This window comes from Apis cerana, linkage group LG7, assembly GCF_029169275.1.
Source record: "Apis cerana isolate GH-2021 linkage group LG7, AcerK_1.0, whole genome shotgun sequence".
In the NCBI taxonomy this organism is placed as follows: domain Eukaryota; kingdom Metazoa; phylum Arthropoda; class Insecta; order Hymenoptera; family Apidae; genus Apis; species Apis cerana.
The window spans coordinates 6,473,839-6,491,564 of NC_083858.1; the positions used below are offsets into that span (position 1 = coordinate 6,473,839).

The 17,726-nt window shown below is 18.4% G+C and overlaps 3 protein-coding genes across 5 annotated transcripts in view; 1 reads left to right on the forward strand and 2 right to left on the reverse strand.

Moving 5' to 3' along the window:
• Positions 1-3,733: 3,733 nt before the first annotated feature.
• Positions 3,734-17,726, reverse strand: part of LOC107993215 (CCR4-NOT transcription complex subunit 6-like) — a 355,976-nt gene continuing 341,983 nt past the window's right edge. For all 3 annotated transcript variants that reach the window (XM_062076962.1, XM_062076960.1, XM_062076961.1), the window contains exons 5-8: positions 13,225-13,455; positions 12,275-12,452; positions 12,042-12,181; positions 3,734-11,926 (exon numbers count right to left, since the gene is read on the reverse strand). In XM_062076962.1, coding sequence (XP_061932946.1) covers positions 11,850-11,926; positions 12,042-12,181; positions 12,275-12,452; positions 13,225-13,455 — 626 coding nt within the window. In that variant the 3' untranslated portion in view covers positions 3,734-11,849. The remainder of the gene's footprint in view (positions 11,927-12,041; positions 12,182-12,274; positions 12,453-13,224; positions 13,456-17,726) is intronic.
• On the forward strand, positions 3,744-4,748 carry LOC107993159 (small ribosomal subunit protein uS3m). The gene is made up of 3 exons (XM_017049429.3): positions 3,744-3,882; positions 3,973-4,150; positions 4,311-4,748. The coding sequence occupies exons 1-3, from the start codon at positions 3,859-3,861 to the stop codon at positions 4,598-4,600; spliced, it is 492 nt and encodes a 163-aa protein (XP_016904918.1). The 5' UTR covers positions 3,744-3,858; the 3' UTR covers positions 4,601-4,748.
• On the reverse strand, positions 15,043-16,749 carry LOC107993216 (protein YIPF5). The gene is made up of 2 exons (XM_017049532.3): positions 16,428-16,749; positions 15,043-16,315 (listed from the first exon to the last, which is right to left on the reverse strand). Exons 1-2 carry the CDS (start codon positions 16,615-16,617, stop codon positions 15,756-15,758), a joined length of 750 nt encoding a protein of 249 aa, XP_016905021.1. The 5' UTR covers positions 16,618-16,749; the 3' UTR covers positions 15,043-15,755.

Consider the following 17,726-nt stretch of genomic DNA (forward strand, 5'->3'; position numbering starts at 1 on the left):
TTCGTGAAATATTGATATCATAGGAGAAAAGTGAATATATTATTGTACGTTGCACATAATTTTTAAAAGAATTTTTAAAAGAATTACAAGATAATTTTTAAAAGAATTTAATACATTTAATAAAGATTAGAAAAAAATCCAAAAAAAGACTTCAACAATGCTTAAAAAGGCCAAAAAAACATGAGAAAACTTATGTTTGCAAGTAAAAGAAAACGGAATCCTATTTTAAAATCATCGAAGAATTTAATCTTATTATTAAATTGAAACGTTCCAAAGAGAGAATTGATGAGTTATTCCATATAAATTTCGAAAAAATCCATTGAAAATTTTTTTCTAAGCATTATAATTTTTGAATAGAGAGACAATAATGTTAACTATAAAAAAATATATAATAATTAAAAAAAGAAAATACTTCAAAGAAAATATTGAGATATATTGCAATCTATTAAATTAATCATAATCATAAAGGAAGATTTGAAATTTTAAACAAAAAAATGAAGCTTTATTAGAATTAGAAAGTTTATAATTTATATTGATTTAATCTTATATATTGACTTTAATCTTTAAAATCAATCAAAGTTACAATATAAATTTTATTTATATAACAACTGAATTATTATATGATATATGATATATAATAAATAAAAGAATTTTATTTTCTTATTAAATGCAATTTTAATTTAAATAAAATAGAGATTTACAATATATTTCATCCAAATAATCTTATAATAGATAATAGATAATAAATAATAAATAATATAATAGTTAGATAATATTTTAGATGCAAATTTATTTAGATACAATATACATATTGCATGTTATTAATGTTTGATGTATAATACATTAAATTTTCTCCATTATAAAAAAATTGAATAGAGAAATCCAGAAATAGCTCTAATTATAAACATTATTTCATAAAAATTATTTCTTTAATAAAAACAATTGCACCAAAATGAGACAAAGATGAAAATATATTAATAAAAAATTGAAGAAAAATTGAAGAAATTGAAGAAAAATTGAATGATCATATATTAATAATTTAAATCGATGACTAATAACTAATAACTTAAATCGATGACATGACATTTGATTACTGCATTAGAATTTGGCTTACAAGCCAAAACCCAAGAAATAAATTGATTAACAAATAGTATATTAGCAATACATATAAAATCGAAATTAATAGCTAAATCACTCAAACAAATCATTGTATTAATCAGTAATTATATATAATAAATTTATGTAATAAATTCACTGTTAAATATCTCAGTATATACATTCAGTCAAATCAATTATTTTATCATGTAAAAACTATGTGTTAAAAGATAATAAAGATTTGTGTTTAATATTAAAGATTATAGTTATTACATCAAGATTCTTTTATATGACTTCAATAGAGACTGTTTTCTTATATGTTGTACATATATGGTATAAAATTTATATATATGTATGAGATTTGCGAGAAAATTGCATATTATCCTGAAAATAGCACTTGAAGTTATATAAGATATCGTATTATTTCTGCTGCTATCCTTTTTACTTTAGAGGATTGTTTCTGGTAGAATTAAAAAACAAAAAAAAAAAAAAAAAAGAATCTGATATCAGATTCTATACAAATATAATTTTTAGCAATTCTATTATTATTTCTCAAATAGAATGAATAGCAAGACAAAATGGCTGCTAGTGAAACTATTATATATAGATATATATAATAATACAGTATATATATATATATATATAAAATTAATTAATAATTAATTAATAATTAATTAATATAATATACAATGTAGAATTGGTTAAAAAGTTAATTTCTTATTAAAATTAAAATTATTAAAATAGTTTGAAATAATTTCATATTAAGTTTATAATTCATACCGAGTTTAATTCTGCAAAAATCATTATACTTATTCATAAAGAATTTAAGCATTCCGTGGATTTAAAGAATTCAAGCACACTATGGATAGATATACCAATATAAATAATATTTATATGTTATATTATATTTATGTAAACAATGAATGAAAAATATTTTGTCACGATTCTGTATGTGGTAGGTAAAATAATCATTGTATATCATCATATATTTTCTCAAACTATTTCATTTCTATATTGAAAACAAAAATGATTTTATAATTCTTGATACTTTCTTCAATAGAAAGATTTTTTTTATCCTATGATGTGATTAGATTTTCTTCTAATCCTTAATATTTGAAATAAATTGAAAAATATAAAAAATAGATGTATTTTTCGTATCTTTTGAATTTTGATCATTTAAATGTTCATCTAATAATTATTTATTTCATTTTATTCGGAAAAATCTATAGAATCATTTCATATCAAGAGCATTGGCACATTGATCTCTTGATTTAAAAAGCAAAAACTGACAGCAAAGCATTGGGTAATGTTAATATATATAGACTAATACTGATTAATTATGTTTAAATAACTTTTTACAATAGTTCAACCGTTATACATTTTAAACATCAATCACTGCATTGTGATATATTTATAAAAATAGTAGATAACTAATAGATATATACTAGCATACATACTGTTATATATACATGTACAAGGATCGAAGCTGTTTTTGCTATACATAATTATTGAAATATCTATTGAAGATTATAAAGTTGAAAAAAACTTAAAATTTTTCGAATAATATTATGTTTCCGTTTTTATATTTTTAAAAAATAAGGAATTAGGTAGGTAAAGAATAGGTAGGAATAGGTAAAATTGGATAGCTATTATTCTACGAAAAATTAATTTTCCAAAATATTTTATTTATTTGTAATTTATTGAAAATAATATTATAATATATAAAAAAAATCACATTGTGATGATATAAAAACGTTTTATTTGTATATCTAAAATAAGTGAGATAATTATGTGAGAAAATACAGGACTTATATATTATATATATATATATATATATTCTATTTTTTTTACAAATATATTTATTTAATCTGTGTTGTCATAAAATTTTAAAATAAGCTACTAAATAATTAGAACAAGAATATATACAATATCCCATATTGTTATTAATACAATATTATATGATTTTATGTAAAAAGTATTAATATATTTAACATCTTTGGAGAATCGATTCTGAAAATTAAAACAATTTAATAAAAGTTTAAACAATTTAAGTTTAAAACAATTTAATAAATTATATATTAAATTTGTCTAACGAAGCGAAAGAGAAATAGAATATAACAGCAGTAAAGCTTCACTTTCTTTTTGTATCATTTTATCTAACGTAAAACTTTATTACAATTAGTATTTAATAAATACAGATAATAAACCAACTTATGTTTATTGGCTTTAACCAACATTTTTATAGTATAATTAGTTATACATCATTATATTTTATACATAACGAATTTTTTTTTTATTTGTTTTAGTTTGTAGAATCGATCTTCCAAAAATATTCCATGATTATATTAAGACTTGATACGATATTTTCAACTTGTTACATGCTTATTAATTCTATGAATGTTGAATCTATCAAAATCAACCAATCAATTAAGATTAAATTAATCAATTTTTACATAATATTTCAAATATTTTACATAATATTTAACTATAAATATATATATTATAGTACATTATATTATATATTATAATATATTATATTATATTATATATTACAATATATTTATAATAAAACAACAATTATAACAAAAATTTTTAGTACTTTTGAATCCATAAAGTTTGTATAAAATTAACACGTAACTTTATTTTAACAGTTTGGTATTACTGTTAGGAATTTATCTTTTGTTATTAAATATATATTATGTAAGAACATATTAAACAATTATTAATTATTTAATTATTACATTGAAAAAAAGTGTAAAAACAATGAATCCAATAACAATACGTTCTGTATGTATTTAATCTAATAAAAATATATATAGATAAGGTACAAGGTAACCTTATCTTTGATTTAAATTAAAAATAACAAATTATTTTCAGATATTAATTAATCAAAATAATATTATAAAGAGATACTTACATATTAGCACAGTACTTAATAAAGTACAATCTGCACGTTATAGATCAAAACCAAAAATGATACAATCACTAACATATGAAATGGCAAATCCTCCAGAATATATTGTTGCTAGAAAATCTTGGAATTCATGGAATACATGTATATAAAATAATTATAATTTTAATTTGTTTTATTAATAGTAATATTTTTAATATTTGATATATGTAAAGTTAAAATCATATGTAAAAATAAAAATCTATATATTGATTTCAAATTTCTTACAAAATACAAAATATAATAAATATATTATTTTTTTTAGCAAATGTAAAAGATGGTAATAGGCCATCAGAAACTGTTATAGAAGATATTTTTATTCGAAATTTTATTGAAGGTACTTGGCATAAATTATTTGTAAGTGAGATAATTATTAAACGACAACATAACATAATTAGGATAGCTGGTATCGTCTTGCGTAAAATACCAGCTATTAGAATGCATTTTCTACTTGGTTATTGTGAGCAATTGTTAAGTTATTGGTTACATTGTCCAGTCAAAATGGAAATAGTAACAATAGCAAATAAAGATGATGTTATATATAAAGTAATATAATTTAATCATTATATAAATATTTGTAAGTTTAGTTTCAATTATTATAAAAAATTATATGCAAATAAAAATAAATCTATAACCATTAATTTATTATAACATGTATACTTTTATTGTACAAGTTGTAATATTAAATATATTCTAAAGGCAACTCTGTGTTGAACCATCATACTTTGATATCATTTAATAATTTTTTTAAATATAATTTTAACAATTTTTATATAGAACTAAAAAATTCATATATTTTATTTTATATGATAATAAGCATGTAATTATTTTACTTTCCCAATATTTTTAATTTATTTTATGTTAGTTAATAAATTGTTACATTCAATCATGACTCAAACGCAGCCCATATACAATCATTGCATTTTCAATAAAAAGTAAATTACATTATTATTTTAAGATAGGTATTTAAATAAAAAGATGTTTAAGTGCAAACTGACAGAGCATTCAAACTTTTATATTATTCTACTAGACACATTCTCTCCTTTAATATGTCTTTACAACTCTTTTCTTCCATTATTCAATCAGGATCGTGTTGCTATATATTTGTACTTTCAATAGATCTTTGATTCAATAGATCTATTTATATAGATATATAGTAATGAGGAATCATTAAAAACTAATTAAATGAAAAAATAAAGTAATATATCTATAATAAATTTATAGTATGTTAAAATAAAAAATAATTATAATTAAATATTTTTATATAAAATTATGAATAGAATTTTAGAATGTATGATTATATTGTACATGATCATACATGATATATTTTAAATAAAAATTATATTAATTTAAAAATATATTTTTAGAAGATATTTAATCATAAAAAACAATTATTAATTAAAAAATTGATTTGAAAAATTTAATAATTACACATTATTATAATTATATTATAAGTTTTCAAAAAAAATTTTATAATTTGTGTGATAAAATTATTTGCAAATTATAATATTGTTTTTTATTATTAGCAAAATAAAATAATAAATTTAATAAAATATTGATTCCAACATTTCCAATATAGCAGGTAAAAAATTTCCAAAAGCATACACGAAATCTGATTGAATTTACAAGATATTAACATTGAAATGTAATTATTTTTATGATGGACGCAAAAGTTTATGTTCCAATGTTTATAATTTTTTATCATGTCTTTATAAAAGTACAGATTGAAATGTGCTGTGCTTGTCTTATTATATTCTAATATAATTCTATTCTTATTTATGGAAGTCAAAAATCGACACTATCACGCAATATTATATAGAATATAATTAATATTGCACTTTGTTCAAGCAAATAAATCACATTCACAAGGCAGTAAAAAACAGAATTATAGAATAATTTATATCAAATTATCTTTGGATTATGTTAGAAAAATTATTTTGTAGTTTGAATTATTATTAACTCTATCATTGTATTATTTCTATCTAATATAATAGAATTATTTGCAAAAACATAATACATGTTAAAAACAACAAGCATATATATATATATATATATATATATATATATATACACATGCTTATGATATTATAATTGATAATGTTACAAATAAATCAATAATTCTATCAATAATTAAAACCTATATCTAAATATAGAATAAAATTTTTTATACGAGATATTATTTTCAAAAGATTAATAATATTTGTTTGATATATTAATATTTAATTTTGATATTTACATTTAATAATTGTAATATGTAGTTAAAAAATCTAGTTAAAAAATTTAATACAAGCAAAATTCAATGGGATAAATATTTTTTTAAAATATATTTTAAAATATAATTCTTTCATTGTATATTTATAACATTTATAATATTATAATAAAATATTTTGAATATCTTGTTTTATTATATGTTTTTTATTATACATAAAATATAATAAATAAATATAATAAACAAAATTAATATAAAATGAAATCTTTTATCCAAAATTATATCGAAATACAATTAAGTGTACATTTACTATACAGAATTTAAAAACTATTTTCTCAAAAATAAAAACTCGTACAAAACTTTATTCTATATTTTTATTCAGTTATATCTTATTATATATATATAATAAATTTATATATATATATAATGACTATAAATATACTGCAAATTATAATATATTGATTTTAATTGATTTAATAAATCATATTGTTTCATAATTGATTCAATTGATTATAAAATACTTATTAAATATTTCAAGATATTAATATCAATTTTTGTATCATTTGTATGAAAATAAAGAAGTATTACATTTTTTTATAAGTAAATAATTATTAAAATGCCTTATTAAAAATGATTTTGGTGTTGTTTAGTATACTATATAGTATAATTACTAAATGCAAATACATTTTTAAATGTTATGTTATATTGTATATATGTATATATGTGTGTGTAATCACAAACTATTTATGTATATGTATATTAATAAATAGGTAATATTATATACTATATTCTGATAATACATAAATTATTATTATTAAATATTATTATAATGTTATAATTTTTTAAATCTATATTTCATTATTTTGACTTAATTTAAAAGCAATATTATTCCATTAATATTGCGTGTATAGTGTCATTTTATATTTATTTATATATCCTTACATTATATAATATGTCAAAAATTACAAAATACAGAAAAGTAAAGACATTGACTACGTATACTTGATTAAATGATTGATAATGTATCAAACATTTCAAATAAAATATTATATTCACATCATACAAGATTGACAATTAACATATTGATCACATAGAAATATTTATTACTTATTCCTAACTAATTAAAACTAATATTGAATTTTCTATGTTAGATGAGCTCAGAAGATTAAAAATTAACATACATAAAAAGATTTATAATTTTTTAAAATATTGGATATATTTTAATCAAAATTTTAATTATTTTTAAATAGATTTATGAAATTAATGATATTAAATTATACGTAAAAATATAATATTTTTCATATAATATCAAGTAAAATTATATTATATTAGTTCGATGAATTCTCATATTATAATTATTTTATTATTTTTCATCTTATTATTCAATGTTTTTTTAATTAATTCTAAACATTCATAACAATTTGAAATATTTTTTTTGTTGCAAAATTTATAAAGAAGTAATACATGGTTTTTATTTTATACAGTGAAATTTTGTTCTAATATAATGAGTATTAATTAAAATCTTAAATATATTATGTTAAAAAATATAGTATCTTAAAATAAAATTAATATGTTATTATTTATATTTTTTATGAATATGGAATGTAAAATGTACGTAAAATGATATAAGTATAAAATGATTAATTTTTTTTATTAATAGCAAAATAATTTTTAATTTATATAATTATTTAACTCATTATGTTTTATAAATATACATTCTTTGTGATCAATATACAATATTTTTCACGGAAAAAAATTAAACATTAATAGTAATTAAATATTAGTTATAACAAAATTTCACATTTATATTATTAAATGAATTGAAAGAAATGAGTTATATTATATATTTTATGAAAAAAAAGAAAATTGTATGTTTAAATTTTTATCTATTAAAAAAAAAATTTTTATTTATTTAAAAGTTTAATTCTATCTAAGTACTCAATTTATTGTCATACTTACATAATCATCTCATTTTGTAAATTATTTATTTATTTTTATCAATTTCTATTTCATCAATTCTATAAATATAAATATAAACAAATATTAACTAAATTCTAAAAGATTATGTATTGAAATAATCTAATTTTAATACATCACTATTTGACTAGAGTTGTACACTTTTTGTTTTAACAGAAGAGACTTTTGTTTGATATTAATGTTTTCATATGTATTCAAATGAAATATATAAAATAATTTTAATCAAATTAATACAAATGTTTATTAACTGTTTTAAATTTTAAACTCCTTATATATTTTTTTATCACATTTTTATCAATTATTAATATTATTACATTTAACTAAATTATAAACATTATATAAACTAAATTATAAACATATATATAAATATATATATATGTATATATTATATATCAGTAATTACAATTTATTAAACATGAATATAATATTTTTAAAAAAATTATTGATATTTATAATATATAAAATATGACATCATATAAATTTTTTTTTGTAATATCATTAAAGAGTAACATTTATATTTCATGAATATTAATTGTTCAAGTAAAAATGAACTATTAAATTTTTATAGAAGAATTCATCGAACTGTTTAAAACATACTGAAGATTTTTGTAAGAGTACTATTTTTTATGTTGAATAAAACTATATACTTTTAAAACAAAAATGACATTATGCTTATTTTTTAAAATGTAGTTCATATTATAATTTATATGAATGCATATCAGCAAAAATATAACAAAAGTATTATTATTCTGAAGAACTTTGATTCTTAATTTGTTATATAATTGTTTAAAATTGTATTGATTTGAATTATATAAATTTTGTAATTAATTATATAATTATATATATTTTGCTATGAATTAGTTAATAAAGTATTTATACTTAATTTTTTAATATTCTTTTTTATTCTTTATATATTAATTTAAATTAATTTATATTGCATATCATTCATTTATTTTGAATAACAAATTTTTTAAGAACCAAAGTATTTCAATTAAAGTACATGGAATATAAGAAATTAAAATATGATATTAATTATAAATCTTTCTGAGCTTTTATTTAACACAGCTATTTTGAATACTATGGCATAGGCTTTATGTTAGCCAAAATGCATGAAAACATGTGTTCATTTACCTAATGCTTTCATCATCATTAAAAGAAATATTACATATCTATTTTATTGATATTTTAAATAAATTACTAATTTTTCTGTTTTGTTTTAATAATTTTATAATAAAATATAATTGTTTATTCACGAATTAAAATATTAATTAAATATCAATTAACTTCATATAAAAGTATATCTTGAAATTTAAATTTTATATTTAAAAATTATACACAGAAATTTTAAAAAATACCTATATATATAAACATGTTATGTATGTATATGAAAACAGTAAAATAATAATTTAAAATAAAATATTTCGAATATTATGCTTTTAAGAAAAATCTATTTTTGAAAATATTAAATATCATAAAAAATATCATATTGATTTTCTTTCACATAGAAGATACAGGTATTTTTTTAATTAAAATATAATTATATGATTTAATATTTAATATCATTTGAAAATTAATACGCATTCAAAAAAATTTTATTTTATTACGAAGAATTTTATATTATTTGACAAAAATAATTTCAGTAATTGTAATGATACATTAGTCGAACAAAAAAATATACAGAGTTTAAAAGTATTGTGAGTACTAACATTTAAAAAAAAATTTGTCTTAAAAAATATTAGCATCAGGTATCATTTACCTCATTAATATTAAGGTAAGTTTTAAAAGCAAATTAAATTCAAGACTTTTTTAATAAGAAAATGAAATTGCAATACAGACCTAAAATTATAAATAATTATCCTAAAATATTTTGTGTATATTTTTCAATTATTATATGTTTATTTGTGAATGCATATACAAATAGAGATTGCCACTTCTATTTTCATTAATTAAAACTATATTGTAATTATCTACTTTATACAACATTTACTACACACATGTCTTTGTTAAACTAATTATGTACTACTTGTATAATTCAGTTGATGTTTGAGATTTTTATCCAACATTAATAGAAGATAAGTGAGAATTATTATTATGAAAATTATACAGTATATCAATAGTGCCGTTTTGTTCATAAGATAGGAACACTAGTCATTATAAATGTTAATAAGTATATAAATACATATAAGTAATCTTAATGAGTATGAAATTAGTGATTTTCGTATACAAGTTTTGTTTTTAATGAAAAAATTAAAATTTCATATGTATATTTATTGATCAATAATTAATTAAAAATAATTTCTATATTTATTTTATAATAATTTTATTTATTGCATATAATATTTTGATATGAAAAAATTTTAATTAAATCTTCTATTGAAAGTCTAATAAAATATTTATAAAATGTTTAAAGAAATTTATTTAGAGCAATAAAATTTATTGTAATATAGTAAATTATATATAGTATATATATGATAAATTATATTCATTATTTATATAAATGACATTGTGTACACTTTCAGTACAGAAACAAATGTTGTATATAAAGTAAAGGAATAAAATTTTAGTAGTATTTTTGCATAAATCATATTAAATAAAAATTATAAATTTTAATTAGTTCATTATTAATAAAGTAATTGTTAATAAAGTAAAAAATTATTATATTTATTATATATATTATAATGCTTATAAATTAAAAATTTAAAGAAAAAAAATATTGGTTTAACTTTATATACATTTAAAGAAAAAAATGTGCAATATGAAGTAACAAAAGAAAATACAAATTTTGCTATACAATTTGCATTAAATGCAACTGAATTAACAAGTAGTAAATTAGTATTGTTATTTATATTAATAACTGGAACTGAATATCTAATGAGTAAATGTCAACTGATTTTCAGAATACTATGAATGATGAACATCATTATATTATTATACTTACAAATACACTCGCTACAATATTATCTATTTCCTTATATAACATTATCATTCTCAATATACGTGGCCAATAAGAACAGATTTGTACTTGCATTGAAATTGTTAAGTTAACTCCAATCACTTCGCACAGCCCAGTATAGTGTGTTTTCATATTTTTTGTTTTTGTTTTGTTTAAAAATACAATTTCTCATTGGATGGCAGCATTCTTATCAAAAAGTTGGCTTGGAGAATGTTGTAATGACATTTAGGAAGAGATTAAGGACTTTCTAGTAGATACTAATTTGTTAATAAATATGTGAAATTGTTCCAATTGTTAATGTGAATATCACAGAGGCTTGATCGGAATATAGTTTTGTAGGAAAATAGGTATCTACATTACGATGATAAAGATTAAAATACTCTTAATATGGGAAAGTTCTTAAAAATGCAATACACTATACATGGGCTAAACGCATTACAACACACCTCCCTTCACCTGGTCATTAGAATTATGTATTCATCAATATCTAATAACTTGTTGAATGTGCGGTAATATGGAGTATTTGTAACATTCGCTATTGAAGTAACTGTCGACTGCGAGTGATATTGCTAGAGCCAGAAGTAAGAGAAAATGTGATGGGGATTTCTTTTTTATTATCATTTAATATTCCCTTATAGTTACTTGGGCCTAGATCGCAGCGGTTGCTACCTGCGTGAAATCAATCCATTGCTTGTTCCTACTGTTGGTGTCATTTCGAGTTCCACTAATAAAGGAAAATGATCTAAAAAAATGTTAATTTGTAATTATAAATATTCAATCTTATGATAAGTTATTAAGTGCATTTTATATATAAGATAAACAAAATTTTTTTTCATTATTTATGAAAAAAACCTTACCAGATGGAACATGTGGATGTGGACAACCAACTACTTTATGTTCTTTAAACCAATCTGCACTTAAAGGACCTAAAAGTCCTAATGGTACCATGCTTTGTTTCGAATAGAAAATGTAATCTATTATACCTTTGAATTCGAATCTATAAAAAAAAAAAAAAAAAAGAAAAAAATTCTTAACTTTTATTTTATATAAAATGAAAAAAATATATTAACATAATATATCAAAAACTTACGTATAATTAGTATAGGGCATAATATCTTCACTATATGCAGATGCAAGTTTAAAAGAATGAGTAAATTCATTAGGTTTATCGCAACCAGAGATCTTTTGTAAGCATGATTTGTAAGCTAAGTCTTTAAAATCACGGTGATCAGCCGCTACTCGTCCCGAAGTAAGAAATTCAATTACACCTAAACAGATTTTTAAATATATAAAAAATATATACATAAAATATAAATATGAAGAAATATGATATATATGATGGTATAATAATAAAAAAAATAATAATAATAAATAATAAAAAAAAATTTTCATATTTAGATATTTTTATATATTTAATAAAACAAATTATATGAAATAATGTTAATATTAAATTTATTGATATTTAAGATAATACTTAATATATTTATAAAATTTTTCAAATATTAATAATTATATACATAAAATAGAACATCTAAAAGATTTCTTGAATAAGTCTTTTTATAATAGAAAAAAATATGTCAAATTAATTTATTTGATTTTCAAAAGAATATAATCTCGATAAGTATAATCTTTTTATAAGTGAAGAATAGTTTTATTTTTTTAAAATTTGAATATGTTTTTGGATTTATTTTCTGATAGATTATCTTTAGATCAACATTATAATTGATATTGAATAATTTATTCATTTTAAAATATAAAAACATTTTATTCGTTTTAAAACATTAGGAACTATAAATAAAATCATAGATTCATAAAAAATTTAAAAGCCAAATTTAAATCATTTAAATTATTTTTTTTATTATTGAAGACAATTTTTAGCCAAATGATGTATTTTAGATGTTCCATATATCAATAATATATATTAAAAGATAATAGATTGTAAATACACACACACACACACACACACACACACACACACACACACACACACACACACATATATATATATTATAAAAAATTAATGAATAGAATATGCTTTACCAGAATCAGGTAAGGAATTGAAATCACCACAAAGTAATAATTGAACATTAGAAGAATCAGGCTTGTGACCAGGTCTGAAAGACTGGCCAGCTTGGTCCAAAATGGAACGTAATTCATTACTGAGCATCATTGTTTGTATTAATTTAACGTCACAAAATTCTGGATCCCAGTGAATGTGTGCTGTGCAAACTAAAATTGGTTGTTGAACTTGTGCTGGATCAGATGGAAGACCTGAAAAATATAAAATTATATATTTTTATTTGAAAAATTTATATATTTATATAAGTAAATAATAGCTGATAATAAATATTTTTTAACATATATAATTAATTATATATGTATATAGAATTAATTATATAACATGACATATTTTAATATTAACATAGTTTGTAATATGATCAGAAATATTGATTATTTCCTAATATTAGCAAAATTTTAAAAAATTTTAGATATATATGATTGAAAAAAAAAGTTATTGATAAAATTCGTCTATCTAGGTAAAAATAAAAATCCACTTGTTTCTTCGTAAAAATATCTTACAGATTCAATAAAAAACGGATGATATTAAATAGTAAAAATAAAATGACTGATTTATCGAAATAAATATAGGTATTCTCATGATAAAGCTGTTGAATTGGCTTATACAAGAATCAATATAATATACATATTAATATGTTTTAAGAGTTCAATTATATAAATGAATTATTTTAATGAAAGAAAAATTGTTAAAAAAAAAACAAATAGTACTCTTATACGTATACTCTTAAGTTTTTGTAATTTATGTATTATATATTAAGAAAAGCGGAATTTAATATCAAAAAAACAATAATTCATCAAAAACATTGTATTTTCGGAATTAAATTCTGATTATTAATTTTAAAAAAATAAAACTATTCTTCACTTATAAAAAAAAATGAATATGTTATGAATATAATATTTTACAAAATTTTTATGGTCAAATAAATATCATTTTCAAATTTTATTTTATTTTTAGATTATCTATATAATAATTATACTTATAATTATACTTTTATTTCATTTATAAAAAATAATTAGTAAAGTTTATTGATTAGTTATTAAGAATCATAGAAACTTTTTTCAATGTTGATTTTAACAATGTCTACAAATTTAAAATTATCATATTTTAATTGTTGAAAAGATATATAGTATTATTATTTTTTTATTGAAAAATGGCAATCAAAAAATAAATATATAAGAATTTTGAAGAGATTTCATATATGATTTTAATTTGTAATAATGAATCATTCGATTAATTATAAAACAATTAATGCTGTATGTATTAATGATAAAAGTCATTATTTTGAATATTTAATTTAATTTTAATAAAATATTAATAAAATAAAATAATATTCCTAATATTAATATTTACATTGATCAAATCTAAATTTTTAAATTCAGTGTTAGTCAATTTTAAATCTATTCAATTTTATTCTAGTCAATTTTAATCTTCTAATATATTAGAATATTTTTCTTCTTGACGTCAAATAATATAATAAAATTGCAATATAATGAGATAAAAAATATATATAGTATTTATAAAAATATGATTTTGAAAAGAATTTTTCATTTTTATATAAGTTTTTAAATAATAGTATAGTGTTCATTATAAGAAATCTTATGACAGAACAAGTAATAGAAATATTTTGAATATTTTTTTTATGATTTCCTTTTTAAATTAATTTTAGTTACTTATTCTTAAAAGAATACAAAAAGAAATTATTAAGAAAATTATTAGTATCTATATGAAACAAAAAAAAAATACATTTAAGGATACTTTTAAAATTAAAATGTTAATAATTTTTTGAATATCAAAATTATTGATTTTATTAAATATTGTAATTACATTCTTTTTATTTTTCTATAAAATAAAAAATTAATTATCAAATTATTTATGATACAAATATTTTTATTATATCAATATTATAAATATTAAAACATGAATGATTATTAAACATATATTTTAAAATTTTTATGAACTTACAAATTAAATTGATAAATAAATAAAAAATATTTTTATATATTTTGTATAAATTCCTGAATATAAAAACATTTACTTTACCAAAATTAAATAATAAAGTATAGATCTTCCTTGTTAATTAATATATCACTTAAACTAATATCTTCTCATATTTTTAAATATTTAATAATTATTAATAATGATTAAATAAAATTTACTTCTTTATATAACTTCTTAAATTTCAATATAAAAATCAATATAATTTAAAAACAAATATTTTTGTAAGAATTAATAAAAAACTTAAAATATGATATATACATTTTAATTGCATTGTCATTATATATAAATCTATATTTATATATTTATAAGAAATGATAATTAAATAACAATTTTAGTTTCCAATATATACTGATTAATACTTATAATTATTTATATTGTATAAATGATATAAACAAATTATTTATATGTATAGTACATATTATATTAAATTATATTACGTATATTTTAAAAAATGAATTTTTTACATAAAAAGTTCTTAAAAATGAATTTTGTTTTAGAATATTATTATTAATGTAAAAACCCCATAAAGTAGACCACAAGGATAAGCAATGAGTAGTCGTTGATTTTCTTCTCCTGACATAGTTGTAAGAAGTCTAGATGCAGAAAGTGTTGACCAAGCAACAGCAAACATAGCAAGAACTAGACCAATTGTAGCCTGTAAAGTTGTGAAAATACTAAGACCAGCAAGAACTACTTCTGGTAATAAACAGTAACCCAATACAGATGCTACAGAAGATAATGTAATATTAGTAGAAGTACTCATTAATGATTGAAGAATATACATAAAAATGCATGAAGTCATTGCTAAACCATAAATATAACCAAAATGTGCTTTTGAACCAGCTAATGTAAGAAATGTAGCAAGTATTAAACAAAATGCTACTGGCCCTGCTAAATCTGAATCTTGAAGTAAATAATTTGCATCATCTATTTGTCCTTTTCTATGAAATGGATTTAATACAGCTAATGTTTTTTGTAATATTCGATCTGGATCTATGCCTAATTCTTCTAAAAGAGGTGGTTCTTCTTCTTCATCTACGAATCCGGTTGATCCTAGAATTTATATATTAAATCTAATAAAAATTATCTAAATAAATGCAATATTTATTTTTTTATGATTGTACAAATTCTGAATTTTTTTTGAAATCATCTTGATAATACCTACCACCAGTATATGCACTTTGTGTAGGATCAAGATAACTTTTTTGCGTGTAAGAAAAATCTCCAGATTGTTGATCATTATATGTTTGAAATTCAAATTGTTGGTTAGGTTGTCCAAAACCAGAGGGATCAAAATTATATTGTCCTTGGGGAGATTGTCCCCAATAATTATCTGTTCCCGTATAACCAGACATTTGTTTGATGTTTTAATTTATATAAATCTATTATTTTTTTCTTAATTTAAACTTGTTTTAATATCCCTTCACCAATCATTCACGTATATTAGGTTAATAAGTAATGACAAATAAGTATTAGTTCTTACATGTGCCACACGATGGCGCGATTTAAAATAAGAATCATAAAAATAAGCAAATAAGAATATATGCAAAATTTCTACATTACCAATCCTAAAAAATTAAATTAATATAAATATTTATTTATTAATAATTTGTATTAATCATTGTGTGTTATTTGAATTTATAACTTTTTTATATTTTATTTAATTATTTAAATTATCATATTATAATAGATAAATTATTTTATTTATTTCTTTTTAGATATTTTTTATATTTAATTATTTTATTCTATTATATATATAATAAAAATTAAATAATAATTATTATATCAGCTATATATCAGAGATAAAAATTTATTATTTATTATAAAATAAATAAGATTTTACATACAAGCAAAATTATTTTATGTATGATTACAATAACGATTAATATTAATATTCAAAATTTAGAATTAAAGAAATGTATTTCATATAAATATATATATATATATATATATATATATATATATATAATATATATGTATAAATATATATATATATATTTTTATACATTTTATTATTATAATTTATAATATATATATATAATATAATATATAATATATGATATAATATATATATGTATAATATGTATATTTTTTTTAATCAACTTATTTTGATATTTAATGAAATATATAGTTTTAAATAGATATGTATATATACACATGTATATATGTATAAGCACACTTTTCATATCAATGATACACGCAAAAGAAAATAAATGCGATAAAAAAAAAAGAAAAATTAAAGATAAATATAAAAATATATTTATTTCTGGATAGATATGTAATGTGTACAAATACATAGCTATTTTATATCATTTTCAGATATTTTTTAATTGCGAGCTAATATGTTCATTAAAAATGGATTGTGTGACATGTACGGATATGTTTACTAGATAGCTATCTGATATAGAATTGGTTTAATATCTATATATAGTTTAATATCTGTATGTCATGAATTATAAGACTT